This window comes from Ammodytes marinus (assembly GCF_949987685.1).
Source record: "Ammodytes marinus genome assembly, chromosome: 2".
NCBI classification, from domain to species: Eukaryota; Metazoa; Chordata; class Actinopteri; order Uranoscopiformes; family Ammodytidae; genus Ammodytes; species Ammodytes marinus.
In genome coordinates this window covers 1,051,353-1,070,728 of record NC_137231.1, presented here as the reverse complement: position 1 = coordinate 1,070,728, position 19,376 = coordinate 1,051,353, and the positions used below count along the sequence as shown (strand labels likewise).

At 39.3% G+C, this 19,376-nt stretch overlaps 1 protein-coding gene across 2 annotated transcripts in view; it reads right to left on the bottom strand.

Moving 5' to 3' along the window:
* Positions 1–16,605, bottom strand: part of zfr (zinc finger RNA binding protein) — a 90,128-nt gene extending 73,523 nt beyond the window's left edge. For both annotated transcript variants that reach the window (XR_013845277.1, XM_080044572.1), the window contains exons 1-4: positions 16,503–16,605; positions 16,256–16,337; positions 1,012–1,282; positions 380–512 (exon numbers count right to left, since the gene is read on the bottom strand). Coding sequence is in view for 1 of the 2 variants with exons in the window: in XM_080044572.1 (XP_079900698.1) it covers positions 380–512; positions 1,012–1,282; positions 16,256–16,337; positions 16,503–16,539 (523 nt within the window). In the remaining variant the exon portion in view is untranslated. The remainder of the gene's footprint in view (positions 1–379; positions 513–1,011; positions 1,283–16,255; positions 16,338–16,502) is intronic.
* Positions 16,606–19,376: the final 2,771 nt, after the last annotated feature.

The following is a 19,376-nucleotide window of genomic DNA, read 5'->3' as shown; positions in this document are numbered from 1 at the left end:
TGGAGGGGGTCATAGCGCAGGGCCCCTGGAGCAGTTTTGGGTTAAGTGTCTTACTCAAGGACACAATGGTAGAGATGGTGCGTACCCTAGATGCAATAGCAGCCACCAATACCAGCTTAACAAATAACACCCTCCTGTCCGGTGCTAGGAATGAATGGTGTAGTCAAAATGTGTAAATAAAGCGGGAAATTTTTCAGGCTGTAAAGCAAAAAAAGTGACCATTCTAAAAGGGTATGATGACTTTCTATAGGCATTGTAATGGCATATGAATGTGAATGGCTCCAATGTCGGAAGAACATGCGAGAATAAAATTTGTATGTGCACGTCTGTTGATTAAAAGGGGTAAGAGTGAATGAAAATTAATGAATATGTAGCATACCTGTCTGGTAGTAGGAATCTGCCACACTGGGTTGTGGCTGTGCAACAGCCGCTGTAGCATTGGCCTGTTGGTAGTATTGTTTACTGTCATAAGCTACAGCAGGAGCTGTGGACCGGACATAGGAGTAAGAGTCCTGCAGAGGAAAGAATAATAATAATAATAATAATCATAATAATAATAATAATATACTCAGCTATACAAAGCGCTTGAATGCTGTTAAAACCCTGGCTTTTCCTGTTCACATGTCTTTACTATCTATAACTAGTGGATAAAAGCAGAATTTCTGTTGTAAGGAATAGTCACCACCACGCTATGTGATAATTTAGTATAGTCAGAAATTCTGCCATTTCTGGACATGTCTAAACATTTATCTACGCCACGACAAACACGAAACAAATCGGAGGCTGTTACAATGGAGGAGAAAATCATCCCTGCAGTCAGTGTTGCTGTTGGTAGTAAGCTAATTGATTTTCTATCCTGATCCTCCAAAGATTATGAAAACCTCACACCCTCAAAAATAAACATGCAGACACAGGGCGACCACAAACAATGTGATCATAATAAAGAAATATGTCCTTTAAAACCAAGATATTTGTGAATACAGCCTGGAAAAGGAAACATTTGTGATTTACCTGGTAGTTCTGTGAGGTGACGGGTGGTGGTGGTGGAGGGACTTCAGGCTGGCGCTGAGGGTACCCGTATTCAGAGGCAGCATGGGCTGGCTGGTATCCTCCATAAGCTGCAGCAGTAGCAGCTGCCACGCCAACAGGGGCTGGCCTAGCTACAGCTGCAGTGGGAGCATAGGCTGCTGCCACGCTGTGTGCTGCCACAGGTGCTTGATGAACCGTGTAACTGGCCACTGTGGTGGGATGCGTGTATGCTACCCCGGCAGTGGGCTGCTGACTGGTAGGGTAATACATATGAAAAAGGTCAATGGTTAGCTTTCCAGTCACAACTTGTTGGTATCACTCCAATTGAGTGTGTTGTGCATGTGAATATAAGAAAACATGCTAAGCCCCATGTTAGCACAGTGGTGCAGGTGTGATGAAGTCAGACAGGTGTTGACATTGGTTTACAACTAGAAATACAGCTGCAAGCAGCAATAAGCGGATTTTGGCTTTTATTTGTATTTTGAGGTTTAACTGCAAGAGTAAGTGCAGTCAGTTACTCTTATTTTTTAAATGTTCACATTTAAAAAATATTTAATTTTTTTGTGTTTTCTTGTTTATAGACTAGTCTAAATTTAAACTTCCGTTTAAAACGTTGGGGAAATTAGTCACTACATGCATGCATCCCTTATCGTAAGTTGTGTGAATCGTTACATCCCTATTAGGGCTGTCAAACGATTAAAATTTTTAATCAGATTAATCACAGGATTCTGTGGATTAATCACGATTAATTTTACCATTCGAAATATGCCCGAAAAATTTGAATTTTCTCTGTATATTGTTGTACGAACGGAAAGTTCAAGGACAGAAGGTGGATGTATATTTAAAATTAGAATTTTTATTAATTGAAAATCCAAATGATGGTTTTAATACTGAAAATAAATTTAAATCAAACAAAAATATATACCTACCACACCATAATTCAATTGGTCTGTCTCTTTACTATGTCTTTGGGCAAATATAGGCTATATAATAGCATTTATTTGGTGAATCTATAGGTTGTGCATTCTTGAATACAACTTGATTACTCTGTGTGTGTGTGTGTGTGTGTGCGTGCGTGCGTGCGTGCGTGCGTGCGTGTGTCCTAGGGGACTGTTCATTTGTGTCTACTCACACACACCTCTGAAAACTGCAGACGTTTGTGTCATCGCGGGCTCTGAACAGAGCGGACAATGTTTCTCCTCCTGTTGCTCCCGACATCAACCGCGGCAGTTGATTTTATATACTATCTATGCCCCCGACACAAACGTGACCGTTAGCAGTTTAAAACACGGCATGGGCTAGCGTGCTGTTATGTTTGGCTGCGCGCAGCTACTGATCCTGGGCCAGCCGCAACGTTTGAGTGGCTGTAAGTTGTTTTAAATGTTTTAAATTTGTTCCTTTTTTTTTTGTATTTGTATTCTTTATTTGATTTTAACCCTGTGAAGCACCTTGAGTGGCCCTGTGCCTGAAATGTGCTCTATAAATAAAATTGCCTTGCCTTGCCTTGTAGTACAGAGCCGGTGGGATGTACGGGGCGGATCATTCTGTACATGCGTTAATTGCGATAAAAAAAATTAACGTATTAATTCCAGAAATGAATCACCTTGCGTTAACGCGATACTTTTGACAGCCCTAATCCCTATATTTTACATATCAGTAAAACAAGCAGTGTTTCCCACACAAGCCGCGTTTCCACCAAAACTACCAGGAACTTTGAGTTCCAGGAACTCCTCGACCACATTGGGTCAAAGACGTGACGCCTTCATTTTCTGTACTCCTGCATTCTTTTGAAATTGAAAAATTATTCAAATACATAAACATATACCATATATTTGTGGCATATTGACCATATATGTGCTCACTTAAACTTTTCAAAAAACATTAGTCATTTGCAATTTTCTGTTATCCAAAGTGTCAAAATCATGTGGTGCGACCGTCCACAATGATTTTCTGTTTTTAAAACTTCTTTGACATTACTCTGAATGTATTTAATTATTAGTCTGCCCTATTTGGCATGATCTCCTAAATGTGTTGTAGTTCTGTGCAAAATTGCAAAGCATTTGCATTTCCATCATTATATACAAACAAACTTTGTACCAAGTTGTCCATTTTATGAAATATAATGTGGTGCGACCATCAAGAACAACCACTTTTATGTTGAAATCCATTCAAAGACAGGAAGTTGCATCATATGCCAATTTACCAAGGACCCATGGAAGCTGCAAACAGGTTTGTAGCTCACTTTTAAATTTGGAAAAAATAACCTTTATAACGGCTGGTATGAAGTGTCCACTTTTTAATGTCATGTGGTACGACCGCAAAAAAACAATAAATATTAAGTTATTTCTACAAATATATACTTTTATTATAAATGTCTTGGTGACCTATTGTTGAAAGCTAGCTTGTTTTCTTTAGGTGGCCCATTCTGTGCCTGTAAATTCTGATTGAACTTGAAAAAATCATGCGGCGCGACCAAATATCATATGGTGCGACCATTGTTAAGTGCTTTCCATGATAGAAATACGTCCTAGATAGTTTTTGTATTTATATATATAGTTGATGATTCACATGCATTAAGTACTTTTTTTAATAATATTATTAAAATACTTTTATGCAATCTGAGATCAATTTTCTAACATTTCAGGAAAAAATGGCTTATGTAGACATAACTACATAATTCACTTTCATAATTATGCATTTATTATTAACATATGTATTTCTAACAGTTTTAATGTTTTCTACTAGATGCCACTGCCAAACAAAGTTAAATCTGTCAACATAGGCAGCATGTTAAAGGTGGATGTCAGCGACACTGGAGAAAGCTTATTGTAAAAATCCCATTTTGACCAAATCAGTGAATATCTCCTCATGATCTGCTGCTACCTGTGTTTACTGTGTGTGCTCACTGAAAAAAAATACACAGCCTAGGCTCAGTAAATGGGCATGTTGCTAGCTATGGTGGGCAACTCTGTTTACATACCAGTTTACAGAGTCTAGGCTGTACATTAACACCAGATTTTTTTTAACGCACACAGTATGGACAGGTAGTGTGAGGAGATATTCACTTATTCTGACAAAAGTGATTTTGACAAGCGTTCTCCAGAATCGCTGACTTCCCCTTTAATCCTTTATCTACAGCATGAGTCGAGTACCTTGCGAGGAGGAGAAGGACGTTCCATAAACCCATCATCGACATGATTACTACTGTCAAGTTAAATTACTTGTTTATACATGGATGTGTACTGTGTACGGCCAGGGCTGTACGCTTATTTTTTTAGGTGGTAGCACTGGTGCTAGCAAGCAAAAAAAATCAGTAGCACAAAAATAAATTCAGTAGCACACAAAGTATGATCGAAAACTTGCATAACCTTAACCCATGCATTTCGCTCTAATTACCTTTTAGCCTGTCATCTTGGCCTCATTTGAAATTCTCAATTAATGTCATATCCTAGTGTGTGCAGTAATAATTGTAGAAAAATTAATAGGGGTGCACTGATTGTAATTTAGACAAAAGAATATAATCTGCCAATTGCAATTTTTTGCTGATTCAGAATTATTTCTCCCCATAAAATGAATATCTATATATTTTTTGTATATACATATCATTATTATATTCATAATAATAAACATTTTTGGTAAATGTCCTTCTGTTAATTAAAACCTAAATTTAAAACATATAGCCTATTAAATAATTAAGTATACATATTGGTACAATTTAGGATAAGTTAAATAGGTTGTTGTGAATGTGTTGGGAGTTGTTCTTCAGTGGCTTAGCAGTTATTTCAGCTCTGCAGCTGAATGAGTTGCCTTTCAAGCTAGCGCACTGCAGGGCTGAGAAGCGCGAACTTCCTGTTCTTACAGGCTTCAAAAAAGTAAACTGACGTTTGGCTAGTAACATGCTTTTAATGTGAAGGCACACAGGAAATGTTCTGTTTGCACACGCGCTAACTTAACTGCGGTAATGTGCCGTCTCCTTCCGGTTATTACCGTTGGTGAAGTTTATTAGACGCTAGAATCGCCGCTCCACAGGTCCCGAGCACACATCTTTCACCAGCCAAAGTGGAGGGTGGACTCAATAACTTACTTGCCTAAGACTCATTTACCCGAATTTGGAGTGTTAATGTAGAGTCCTCTAAGCAGTGTTGTGCAGCGCTCCTCTGTGTTTCAAAGAGACAGCATCTGCTCATTAGCACGGTGCGAGTGTACTTGTATTCATCATCGCACGTGATCAATTTCAGTAGCAAATGCGATCAAAACTGTCGCACTGTACAGCCCTGTAGGCTGTTATGTAAACAAAGGGGTTCCGACCAACCGTAGCTAGGGGTTGCATGTGTTTTTGTGGTAGTCTACTACAGGGTTCGACATAACGTATAGCCCGATGGCCCGGGGCCAGTAAAATCATATGCAGGGCAAGTTGATTGGCCAGTCACTGTCCCGCCCGGGCCAGTGACTGGCCAATCACAGTTCAGTATCTTTTTGTAGACTACATCATGGTTCATTGAAATGCGCGTTGAGAGTCGGAATGAAAGCAGTGTTTATTTAAGACTCAATATAATAAACCTAATATAAAATATATTTTTTAATGAAAGGCCAGTGGACACCGATGCGTGGGTGTTTTGACAGGCGGGGCAACAAGCGGGTGCACTCTCGCTCCGTTGGCAGAGCTGCCTACTGTCCGCCTGAGTCGACAAATCAATCGACTTGCTTTGCCCCCTTTCTTTCTTCCCACAGCAGAGGTTGAGGTGCAGAAAATTATAACTGCGCTTTTCCTTTATCTGCCGCCGTAATGTTACAGTATTTTCATCCAAGCCCCAATGGTAATACAAATGAGAGGCGTTATTTAAACGCTGTGAATGCGTCTCCGGTGATTGTGTCGGTTGTAGACAGAAACGAACGGAGGGACTCCGCTCACTGTACAGTTCCTATAGTCGCGCAGTTTGGCACTGTGTTTTCAGGCTCGAGACATTCAATCAGATCGCGGAAGTCTTTCCCATTGAAATCGCTAACGGGGAGAATATCCCCGGTTATTATTTTAGCCACAAACCACAGTTCATCTGCGCGGCGGCTCACTCGCTGGCGAGATCACACGGTGAAACGCTGCTGTGATCGGACGAAGGCATTGTGTGTTTCTAAGGTGATTTAACGTCATAGTCTTAGACGAGCGTTTAACTTATGCTGCATATTTTGCACTGCATTGTTTTTTATCAATAGTTTGAAAAAATGGTCCCACACCGGACTCTTATGTGAAGCTGACACTTCATGGAGAAGTGACATACCTGCAGCGCGCTCACGACCAGACGTGAACATACACGGTGAAATCTCCCATTAAAAAAACGGCATAAACCACTGATTTTCGGATTTCTATTCTATTTTTAAAGTCAACTTGAGCGCAAGTGGAAAACCGGTCATTCGGTCGACACATTCACATCCCTAATGCATATAGAGAAAGTAATAAAAACAGCCTACCACACCACAAAGAATGATCAGACCTTCATCTCTTATTTTTTTTTTATGTTGGATCATGACTTCTGCAAGTGAACTATTCATTAAACTGCCCAAATTCAAGAATAAAAACAACCATCAAACTACTGGACTTTAAAATACTGGCCGACTCTTTCAACATACTTTTAGTTGTAGGCTTCTAATTCAATATGTTTGCCTGGTTTTATATTATGTGTATGAGCAATATCAACATTTCATATAATTAACTAAAAGAAAAATAACCAAATCTAAAGGGAATATCTATACTGTTACAGAATAGATATTCCCTTTAGATCTGGTTATCTTTCTTTATTTTTCTAATACAGGTATTATAATTATTGACACTAAATTATGAAGAAAAAAAAAGTGTGTGCAGGGCCAGTGAAAATATACAAGGGGCCAGTAAAACTCGGATCCACTGGCCCGACGGGCCAGTAGGAAAAAAAAGTTATGTTGAACCCTGCTACTAGCTAGTGTGACAATAAGCATGTCAACACTTAATTTGGTGTTGAAGCCAAGTACTTGTCAAAGCTAAAGTATAAGCCGATCTGTAGCTTAGCCTATATCGATAGCATTGCTGCTGGTTACATACCAGTTTACGGAGCCTAGGCTGTGAATTAACACCAGATTTATTTTCAGCGTACACATAGTAGTGACAGGTAGTGGCTCGTGAGGAGATATTCACAGACTTTGAAACTAAAGGGACTTGACAAGCATTCTCGAGAGTTGCTGAATCACCTTTATATGTTTGTTTTGTTGCTTAAAATTTTTCTGTAAATGTAATGTTTATGAAATATTTCTTCATGAAAATTCTGTGGAAGTTTAATAAAATCTGGTTTGAATCAATGTTTTTGTATGAAATGTATTGTTTATTGACCTATTTTATATATATTTTCAATCATGAGGTATTTATGTCATTTGGTGCGACCAATCATCATCCGGTGCGACCAGTAATAGTAATAATTGTATTCAATTAAAAATAAAATATGCCATTTTTGTGGGTGAAATGGTAATCACTTATACAGTATGCTCAAGTGTATGGTATATTCATTAAACATTTATATCAGTTTTATGCATATAAAACAAGTCTGCTGACTGCATTTACGTAGGCAGCTTGGATATTAAAGAAAATAATTATGGTATAATTTGTTACAAAATCTCAAAAGAAATGCAAATTTCTAAAATTGTTTATTACTAATCAACTGGTAAAATAAATATGAAGCATGTTTTGGAAATTCATTATTTCAAGTTAAATCACAGTCGCACCACATGACACTTTTGAAGGCCATGACCCAATCATATACATGAAAAAGCACTAAAATAACTAGGGCTGGCCCGAATTATTCGAATACTCGTTCGGAAAATTAGTATTCGGAGCTTCGTTTTTTTTTTTTTTTTTTCAACATTTTTTTTTGCAAGAAGCTAGTACTGCAATATAATGCAGCGTTTCCCGCACGTTCACTCAGCAGCGGCGCTCCGCCGCCGCTTCTATAAAAATCCTTCTCCTCCGCATTTTCTATTTTTTTTTGTACATAGCTCCTTTTAGAAAATGGGCAGCGCGTAACGTAATCAACACATCATCACGTAGCCAACATCTAAGAAGAAGAATAACCTAACAGCGAGTGTGGCAGTTGTTGGCAGTAGTAGCCTACACGGTTGCAAAGTTACATTGATTCCAGCAGCGAGTGAAGCGGAAGAGCGAAGTGTAGCGGAGGAAACTGGTGAATGTAGCTTACCGCGCTGATTTGCTTGCATCACTGGTTTCACTTCAGAGGTGTCGGCCAGAACACCACTTATGGCCAAAAACGTCAGACTATGAGCATGAGACTAGGAGAGGAGGAGTTGGGTTTATCCGCTTTTTATTTTCTTCTCTTTCACAGACACAGCAGCACACACATCGCGGGAAAAGAAGAAAGGGTTTAACTCCGCTCCTGATGAGACGTTGGAACAGCTGTTATTGCGACCCGCGAATCGCAGCCGTTAAAACATGCATAAAACTATAACTTAGAACAGCAATCTTACTCACACACGGGTGATTCCACAACTCAAAACAAACATGTTGTACAAACTGTAGAATGATCGCTACATGCACGCTCGCACATCTGACCGAGCGAGAGGAGAAAGGAAACTACTAAAAAGACTCTCCAGCCGACTGACGTCACGGCCCTAACTGACAGCTACCCACACTAAACAAAACACAACTTAACACACTGTAAGAAGTATTAAACACTGTAACCTATAACTTTGGGGCCTTTTCTACACGAAGAAAGAAGGAAAGAGAGAGAGAGAGAGAGAGAGAGAGAGAGTAAGTTGCTAAAATGTGTCGCTACATGACCTCCAGTGTTAAAAACCCTCTGAGCCCTATCGTAATTTTATTTTATCTAGGCTATAAACCGTAACCTCCAGTAGACTAGTGTGTGTGTGTGTGTGTGTGTGTGTGTGGTCGCTCTTTTTGGATCACTCATAGCCTTTACAGGAGCTTATATCCAGTCAGGAGCTTGTAGCTTAGGTATTTTCGGGAACTGTTAGATCCGATGTTGTTCTTTATTGCCATATAAAATCCGTTTTCATCGCGTATTTTAGTTAGGGATTTATGCTAATCGCCTGTAAGCATGTGGTCATTAGCATAAATGCAGGGAAAAAGCCTATGGACTTTTTAAAAGATTATGAATAGTTTCTATTATGTATAATTTATATTTATTTTAGAATTTTCTCATCACTTTTTGACTCCCAAGACTAAGAAGAAGTGTTTTAAGCAATAACAAGCTTAATCAATGTGCCTTTTTGTGTCATATCAATAAATAATTGTGAGATATTTTTAGCTTTTTTACTGTCTAATTGATCATTTCCTACATTCAAACGACATCACTGCAGCACACATATTCTTATAGTCCAGGTTGTGGCCCAAATAAATGATAGCTTGACAGCTATGCATTATAGGGGTGATGAATGCAATCTTAAATCCAGGCAAACCAAAACATCTCAAAAATGGCTTAGGGCTCAGAGTTTAAAAGGCTGGTACAAGCTCTTAAGGGATGCACTGTGCACAATGTATATATACATAGTTAAATAATATATATTACATTTGCAGATGAGTCTAAAAAGCTGGGTGAAAAAGAAAGGCAGACGGGGACAATGGAGGAGCTGAGGTTAGTGAAGCAAATTAGGGAAGCAAACTTTCAAGCTAATGAGAATTTTCTTTTGGATTTGAATGCATAATGCTAGGTGATATTATTTGAACATTACAAGTACATGTATATAGGGTAATTTGAAGGAAACAAATAAGATTTCTAGCATTTCTTACTTGTTGTTTAAGTGCTCAAGTTTATTACAGAAAATACAGGTAGAACAAGTAAGGGAGGAAAGAGAAGTGACAGAGAAGCAAGGAGAACAAGAGAGAGAGGGTGCAGTGGTAGATCCTGAGAGGTGTTTTGCCCATGATTGCAGGAGATTTCATTTTTGAACAATGTGTCTTGTGTAAAAAATAGTGTGTAGTGTTTTGAAAGAAGTGTGTTGGAGAATTTCAAACACAGTGCAAAGCACTTTTTGTGTTTGTGGGGTTGGTGCTTGTGTTTTGGGCATGGTCACCAAAGTTAGAGGTTGTGATGCTTTGGGCATAGCAACCACTTTTAGTGTTTAAGCATTAGGCAAAAATCTGTAAATAAAATTGTGCAAATTATTTTTGAGTTGTGGCATTTTTTTGTTTAAATATTAATTTCTATACAAAAATGTCAAAATCTGTAAGACACAAAAGGCAAAGTTACAACACCAATAATCCTATCTACAGTAATACACAGGACTGTGTGAATAGGATTTAAGTGCATATTCTCCTCTCAAAGTGCACCAGATTCATTGATTCCAATGTACAGGGTACAAAAAAAATTTGGCCGGGGGGGCATGCATCCGGACCCCCCTAGAGGGTTCGGGGACCACAGCACCGCGGCTGAAAAAAATCCTGCGGAAAACACTGTAATGTCATCAAATAATTTTATATTTGGATATAAAAGTTAGTAATATTGTAGTAGTAGTAGTAGTAGTAGTAGTATTGCTCATTTAGGAGGATATTACATCACTAAGTGTCATAGCGCATCCATTACTTCACCTCCGAGCGCGTAAATCTTCAACAAAATATGCAGATACTGTCAAAAACGGTTCCAGGGAGTATATAGGGATTAACGTTTTTTTTTATTTTTTTATTAATTTTTTTTTTTTATGTTGTTTTTGATGGTGTGTTTTTCTGGAACGAATATTCGCTCGGAAAAACCAACGAATATTCAAAGCCTGAAAAATGGCATTCGGGCCAGCCCTAAAAATAACTTAATCTAAAATTTTGATATGAATTTATCAGTACACAACATTCTTATTGTTTGAACAATTGCAAAAGATTCTTATTTTTTGAAATTAGCTTGTTGAAAACCCTTATACGTCAATGACATAGTTCCTGGGCCACAATGGATGTGTGTGTGTCCACCTGGACCTGAAGTCCCAGAGAGGTTATAGTTCCTGCGATGGAAACATGCGTAGTTCCTGCAAAGGTTCCTAGTTCCTGCGGTGGAAACGCGGCTTAGGTAGATTGAAAACCGCCCAGGTAGCCTTATTCAATTTTATAATTCAAAATCAAATGTATTAGTCAGTGTGAGGGCTATCATGGTGCAGCCAATGCTACAGGTGCTTTTGTTGTAATTTGGCATTCACGTGTCTGATGCACCCAGTTTAAGTGTACAGTCGGATCAAAGTAAAGCCATTAACGCAGGGTTTTTCCTGGCTCAGAATGGGCCTTTGGGGGGTCAGTACGCGACCAACTTTTTTTGGGGTCGCGACTATGTGCAACAGTAAAGGCAAACAGTTTGTGTATTTTAAGAGGGTGTGGGGTTGGGAGAGGGCAGTTTCTGTCCAGATACAGAGCATTTCAGTCAGCCTGTCAATCACTGCGTTACCATGGAGCTCACTGACGCTTATGAAATCACAATAAACAACCTGTAGATATGAAGTCAAAATACTAATAATGACTAGGCCTACCTATTTAATACTTTAATTGTTTCTAATTGATCTAAACCATGGAAATTGCAAGAAGGTAGGGCTGCTTGATTATGAAAAAATCATAATCATGATTATTTTGAGTAATCACAATTATTAAAGACAGTTAATCATTGATTTAAGAACATTATGCATTTATTTTACTTTTAACAAGGTTTATTTCTAATAAGACCATGACTTTGGACTTTAAACAAAGGCCTAATTGAACTGAAAACAGGGAGAATAGAAATAGGCTAAATAAGTGAAACATATTCTTAATAATTGAATAAAATAAATATGTCAAAATAAAAATAACCAGTTGTAAATGGTGTTGATAGGGTCTTTTGATAGCATTAAATGTAAGGGTATGATTTATTTATGTCAAGGAGCAGGGTGGATAGGCAGTTGCATTGTAGTGTTGACAGTTGTGGTGGCAGGAGTCAAGGAGCTTTAAACCTCCTGTGTTTTTTAGTCATTGATTGCTTTGTCATAGACCACTATGATTCGACTTAAAGTGAATAAACAAATTGGTCGGGATGTTTAGAAGTGCAGATCAGGTCGTATATGCCTTCTCTCTCTGTGTCTCTCTCTCTCTCTCGTGGTCGCGTATGTTACGTGACTCGCGTGTCCGCGCGTGACATATCTTGCACATTATTTTAGTTTGTTGTGAGTCTGAAGTGTTTTCAGACAACACAATTAGTTTTACCTTTATTCAAGTCATCTAGGGCTGCAACTAACGATTATTTTCATAATCGATTAATCGGTCGATTATTTTTTCAATTAATCGATGAATCGGATAAAAAAAAATAAACATTTGTAAATACCGCATCTTTATTCAAAAACTGAACATTACTTCAAATTCACAGTGCAGACTGCAGTGTCAAAACACCAGGTTATTGCTCCAACGTCCCGGAACTATTAAAAGTAATATTAAATGATAAAAAATTAATAATAAACCTAACTGGGATAACACAAAAAAAACATACAATGTATGATATACATACAGTATATAAGGGATGTCCATGGTAAACCAGTCAACCGATAAGATTTTTAACCGGTAAATACTTACGGTTAAAAAAATTAAATCATCTTAATTTCTCTCAGATGACAGGGGATCGTTAATTTTTATTGATATTGATACCATTTTCGAGACTCCTTAACGATCCAAGTCTTTATTGATAACACTATTGATACTTTTCTACTATTTTGTTGAAATAGAACTTGTATTATTGCTTTAATTGCAGATATGATCATAGCTCAAGCTAGGACATTAAACAGGGTCATAATTCCATCTTTACTATCTATTTTATATTGCTGGGAAAACAAGTGTTCGCCAAAATCTCAAATTTCTTTTTTTTTTGTTGCATTTCAACACATCACTCATATTACTGAGCCGGCCTGAACACATCACTTGACATGTTTGCTACTTTTTTTAAGCTAACTAGCTCTATATCCTTCCGATTTTAACATGGATTTAAAAACTGGATTATTATTTTTAACTGACGGTGGGACTTTCTACACCGTTCGGTTGTGTGATTACTGCCGCTGCTTTGAATGACTGTTGATGTGCCGATGCCGACTCTCCGAGCCCGTCTGCACACCGTCTGCAGCAGCAGCAGCTGACAGAGTGTTTTTGGACTAGACGGATACTGAGTTGAAGGAGTTTGTTTTAACCCAAAGACAGCAAAGGTACAACACTTTTATATAGGCCTACAGTCCAGTGTTAGATATGACCAAAATACAAGCTGTGGCCGCTCACACTATAGCTTTCCTGCACCGCTTCACGTGCGGAAGGCTCGCTGTGGGCGTGCATGAACCTGTTGGCCGCTGAATGTAAACAGTGCCGCGCCTACAAGTGACTTATTAATCGCGCGACTCAACGAATCGATGACCAAATTCGTTGCCAACGCTTTTAGTAATCGATTTTAATCGATTTTATCGATTCGTTGTTGCAGCCCTAAAGTCATCTAGAAGTTTTTCAAAACACCCGGCAATGCGTAACATCTCCCTCGTACTCTATGGACCAGCCGATATAACTACCAGGTGAGGGAGGGGCCGAGCGGAGCGCATTGCAGAATGGTTTGCTGCATTTACAAGCCTGCATGCCCCGGCGTGCGGAACAATGATAGTTTAATAACGATTATTTGGTTGAGGGAAGCCGTAATAGTAGTCGAAAATTAAATTCAAGTTATTGCCCAGCCCCTCAAGAAGGATGACTTAAATTGGGCTGAATTTGGAGAGGTTTTAAATAGCTATATTTATTCTCAATCTTTATCATTTTGGCGCTCCTGATTTTCCTTTAGCGCTGGATAAATCCGCTTTGGCGCGCGCCAAAACTTTCTCTATGCAGGAAAAACCCTGCATTAACGCCACCGCCACTACTTCATTCCTCTGCAAAGTTGATCGGACAGTTAAAGCTAGTTAGGTTAGCCAAGCCAAAAAGAGGACACTTGCTTTGAGAGACCAGCACACTCCCAACTACAGTTGACGGATAACAGAACTCTGAGTGAAGAGCCCTTAATTTCTCAAGTCGAACCGACGTTACCCGGCAGCACTCGACAGGCTCGCGGCGTTAGCAGCCAAGCTAGCGGGGCAGTTCGGCTGTTATCCGCGCGGGATGTCGCGCGCTTCCAGGCTCGCAGTAATGCGCGGCTCGGCTGCTCTCTGAGCGGTGAGAAGCTTCTGCGCTCCCCGGGGCGGTCACCCTCTCTGCGGGGTGAATTTACAGGCCGCCGCAGCCTCAGCTAAAGTGGATGCTCCATTAGGCTAATGAGCTAAGCTAGTGAGGAATCCACCAATTCAGTCAATTCTGTGCCCTGAAACCCAACACTGCCCAAAACTACTCAAATGTGACTCCAAGCATTGTTTACTGCCGCTACACCTTAAGATATGAATAGTAAGAGATTGAAAGATATTAATCTTATGAGATCTTTAGTGTTCAGAATGCATAAAAATGGAAGAAAAGTATACAAACGATTAAGAAGGCTATTATATTATCAACATGTATTTTTAGATAACGAGATAGGCCATCTTGTGTTAAATAGGCCATCTTGTGTTAAATGGGCATATAATATCGTCTCATATCGATCGCAGGCCCCTGAATCGAAATCGTATCGCAGCAGATTTTAGATATCGGAAAATATCATATCGTTGTCTAATGAATCGATGTAATATCGTATCGTGATGAAAGCAGAGATTTACACCCCTACCGCCCATATTAGATAGAACGATTTGATTGTTAAGTCAGAATTTTCCGACATAGTTTAATGAGCTTCAATGGATCGTGTCCGGACCAACAGGTTGAGCAAATTAAAATGGATTTCCAGGCTAGTGTTAGACGAGAAACTAAAACAAAAAGGCTAGAGCTACTGCTGAAGTAGTAAATAGAAAATAAATTATAAAAAGGGCAAACTCAATTACACAAAGGTAATATCATGTATCGAGGTATATTTGAGGACTATCTAAAGGGTATCTTTATAAATTGGACACCGCCGAACCGTATAGTCTGGTTTGTTTTAATATGTACATTTGTATTCCTTTCTAAATGATTTATCGTCATTGACACTTTGGTTGCGTTCCGAATCGCATACTCTTTCTTTTTTCTATTCTACATACTACATCCGACGATAAAAAGAATCTAGTTAGGATGCAGTAGGCATACTATTGGGACATACTTTACTCTCTTATTTCATCATAAAATTGCGCCTTGATCTTGCCTCTTGCTTTTATATCCGTCACATCCCCGTTTGTTTTCATATGGAGGCTTCGTTACTTCACGTGCGCACTGGATTGTGGGTCAGAATCGGAATAGGATGCAGTTTTCAACACTAACAATCTTGGCCGCATGAAGTAGGACATCCGGGTACTTCTAACCATCCTAAATCTGGCCACAAGAATCGGGACATCCTAAATCTTTTTTCTACATACTATATAGTAGAAAGTATGCGATTCGAAACGCAACCATTGTTTATCAATAAATACGTAGTTTATAAACATTTGTTTGACTAATTTAATACTGAACCCGGTCCAGTACTAGGCTTAGGCCTGATTGTGTGTGAATTGATCTTAAAATGTTTGATCTGACCAACTTGCTGTCTCTCTTTCCTCAGGGATGAGCTGTTTTTATGTTCTGGCATCCTCTTTGCCCAGTAAGGTGTCATGGTTGTGTTCTAAGATGGCTCCTCTCTCAGGCTTAAACTGCTTGTTAAAGTCTGCCCACAGTCATACTTGCACCTTGCCTCTTTATATCAACCCAAGTCTCTCGGGGCACTTAATTTAGCGTCTGACAGCAAATAAATTGAACTTGACTCTCCTTATGCCACAATGCAATGTTTCTGGCAACAGTGTTGGCCAAAACATATCTGTCAGTCCACATACCAGGAGGTGGATTACTTTCTATTATGAATTGTGGAATTCTAGTCTCGTAATGCTGATTTACCCATTCAACTTGTTTATGTATTAGGCAGACTGGACTTCCTGTATAATATTTCAGCTTCAACTTATATTTAAGAAGCATTATTTCAGTCTTACCAGCGTATAGTTCAACTGCAGCAGCAGAAGAATAATAACCGCCCCCTCCCCCCCAGCTTTAACAATGGCAGCGGTAGGAGCCATATACAGCCATAGGCCTACAGCCCCGCACAACATACACACTCCGCTAACGCAAGGAAGAGGGGGGAAACCTTTAGCTTTGCGTCACCAAAAAGCCGAATATCTAGGATACCCTTACCTGTATTGGGCAGCAGCACCATGGGTAAATCCAAAGTAATTGCCGGTAGCCATTTTGGCATCTTCACCAAGCCGGCTGGGCACTGCGGAGAACAGATATACAGGATAACGCTAAGCTAACCGTTAGCAGCAGGCTCAAATGAGCAATCCAAGGACTATCCATTGACTTCACTATCTTAATATTGCTTTTATGGTTGTAAAGTCTTGTTTGCTAAAGTGGATATGCTTACGTTTATAACAATACATACCATAGGTGAAGGAAACCACTGGACATATGGGAATCATTAGTTTCGTATATTCTTCCGACACCCGTAGTACAGATCAGCCTATTTATATTGGATGTCGTACCCGGAAAGGCCACCTTTGCGCCTGCGTAGATGAATGTGACGAGGAGGATGTTCGTTTGTTTTCTATTTCTTCTTTTAGTTTCCGGCAGACTGTATGCCTTTACGGCACATTGCTGCCAACCACTTTGCTTTATAGGTCCATGCCAACCACAGGACAAAGTTACCCTGCGCTCCAAATCACATACTTTTTCTTTTTACTACAGTATACTAAAGTACAGAAGAGTTTTAGGGCCACGGGAGAGAAAAATAATCAGATAAGGAAGTTTATTTTTTTCATTATGTCGAGAAATGTCAAGAATAAAGACGAATACTCCAAAATGCTATTGGAGTTAGTTGGGCATTTATGTATTTTCAGCATACTACAATTGACGTGCATGTATTGGGATGTCCTAAATCTTTTTCTGGCATACTAAATAGTATGGAAGTATGGGAATTGGAACTATTAGGCCTAGCATCGCCTATTCCAATTAGCCTATCCTTTTTCCATAGGAACAATCCAGGGGCAGTTAGAAAATCCAGGACAGTTTTTTATAGTCTCAGGGTGGTTCTCAATGGAATTTAGAAGCCTCTTCAGTGTAACAGATGTTGTGCCCAGGCTTTCCACTGCTTTCCCTGATTCCATCAGGATATGTTTACTGTTTGCTGTTTTCTACATAGGCTACTCCACAGAACCCATCTTCGTGTTTCATAAGTATGTGCAAGTCCCATGCCAGTCCACAATGCCCCAGCCTCAGTTTTGGTCATCATGCCTGTATATGCCTCCTTTCGTTTCCCTAAAAGCACTGGCCCTTTGTTGTTTTCTGCAAGCTGTAATACTGCCCTCTATGCTACTCCTCCTGCCACACAGCCATGATGTTCTTCTTTATGGTTGACCTATCTCAGTTGACCCCAGCTTCACTTTTACGGCCACAGCTTCCCTTCTTAATGACCTTTTAGCTGCCCCATCAGCTAGAATGCCCCTCTATCCCCACAGTGGCTTGGACCCATGAACTCGACTGACTCTCCTGCCTGCTCAATCCTACACACCAGAGTAAGAAGCTCCACCATGAGGTCTGACCTGGCTCCAAGCCTTCTTTCCCTGAGTGTCATCAGTACTGATGCAGAGTCAGAGCACCACTGCTGGCCCTGGTTTGACTTCCTCTATTATATAGGCTAATTATTATATTGTGTAAAATTGTGTAGGCCTAAAAATACAATAAACGTGGATATTATTTATGCATAGCATTGCAAACTCAAACTACTTAAAAGTTGAACTACAGTAAAGCTAGGGACAACATTAGTTTGGTTAACTAAAGCTACTAATAAAATGTAGTTCAGATTACTTGGTAAAAAATTTAATTATAATAAAATGGACAATGTACATATGAAATAATAAAATATAATACAAAAGTCATATGCCAGCAAAAAATGCCACTGAGTTCATTACATAAATTTAATAGTGCCGATTTGTTCTTCTAAGGTCATCCATAAACCAATGTTAAATTAAATAACATTTGTTAATAAAAACCCATTCAAACCTGGGGCTTCATTTATAAACGTGGCGTATGCACAGAAGACGGCGCACGCCACTTTCTACACAAACATTGGGATTTATAAAAAACAAACTTGACGGGAGAATGTGCGGTGCTCCACGGACACTTTTACCCAGGCGTACGCACAGAAATGGGAGGAATGAGCAGGGCTGCCTTTACCTGCCACTAGGCCCTGGGGCTGAGAGGTTTCGTAGGCCCCCCCGGGCGGCGGTCTTACAATACAGATGCGTTAAAGCCATGTTTGTCTACACCACAATATCTCTATTGATGAAATACAAAATCACTTAAGGTAACATGTAAATAACCCCCTCCTGGTCTAATGAATTTTAATAACCAAAACACACATGGTTGGTTACAGTGTATTTCCAAGTTATTGAGGAGACAGCGGTGGGGTCCCAGGACCTTTTAGAGGGGTCCGGGGGCATGCCCCCCCGGAAGAAAAATTTTAACCTTTTAAAGTAAAATGCATCAATCTGGTGCACTTTGAGAAGAAAACTAAGGCTAAATCAACTGTGTCCTATGTGAGCTATTTTCTGGAATAATTTGGAGACACAGAAATACCAAAAAGCAGAAACAAAAATATACATGTTTAAAAAATCCAGTCATTCAGCATTCCAATTTTTTTTTAAATAATCCCTTATCCCAAAGCTACTTCTCTCTTTGAACTCTTCATTTTGTTTTTAATGGCTCAACTCAATATAGGCCCTTGATCTGCATTGCCCCGAACAATGTTATTTAAACAAAAATAACAAAAATGTACTGGTGAAAAATAATGTGATTTTTTTTCCTTTTTCTTTCCTGGTTCATGATAGGCCCCTGTTCTCCGTACGCCCGCCCCCCCTACGAAGATTAGGGGCCTATCATGAGCCAGTCAATAATTGATTGTTTTAAATGACAATGTTCGGGGCCTTCTTAGATCAGGGGCCTATATTGAGACAGTAAAAAAATTAATTAAAAAAATATTTTTTTTTTTTGAGAAACTGCAACGCCGATGACAGAAGCATGTAACGCGAGACACTATGAGTTTGTGCTAAATGGATCCAAATATTACATGTCATGTCACTTATATAAGGAGTTCCTTCTGCAAATACGGATAAAGCGTTTCTTACAATGAGTGAAAAATAAAATAAAACACGATTCAGGATCATATAAATCAGTGGTTCTCAACCTTTTTTGAGCAAACGCCCCCCTAACCTTACCGAGATACTCTAGCGCCCCCCCCCCCCAAAAAAAAAAACACAAA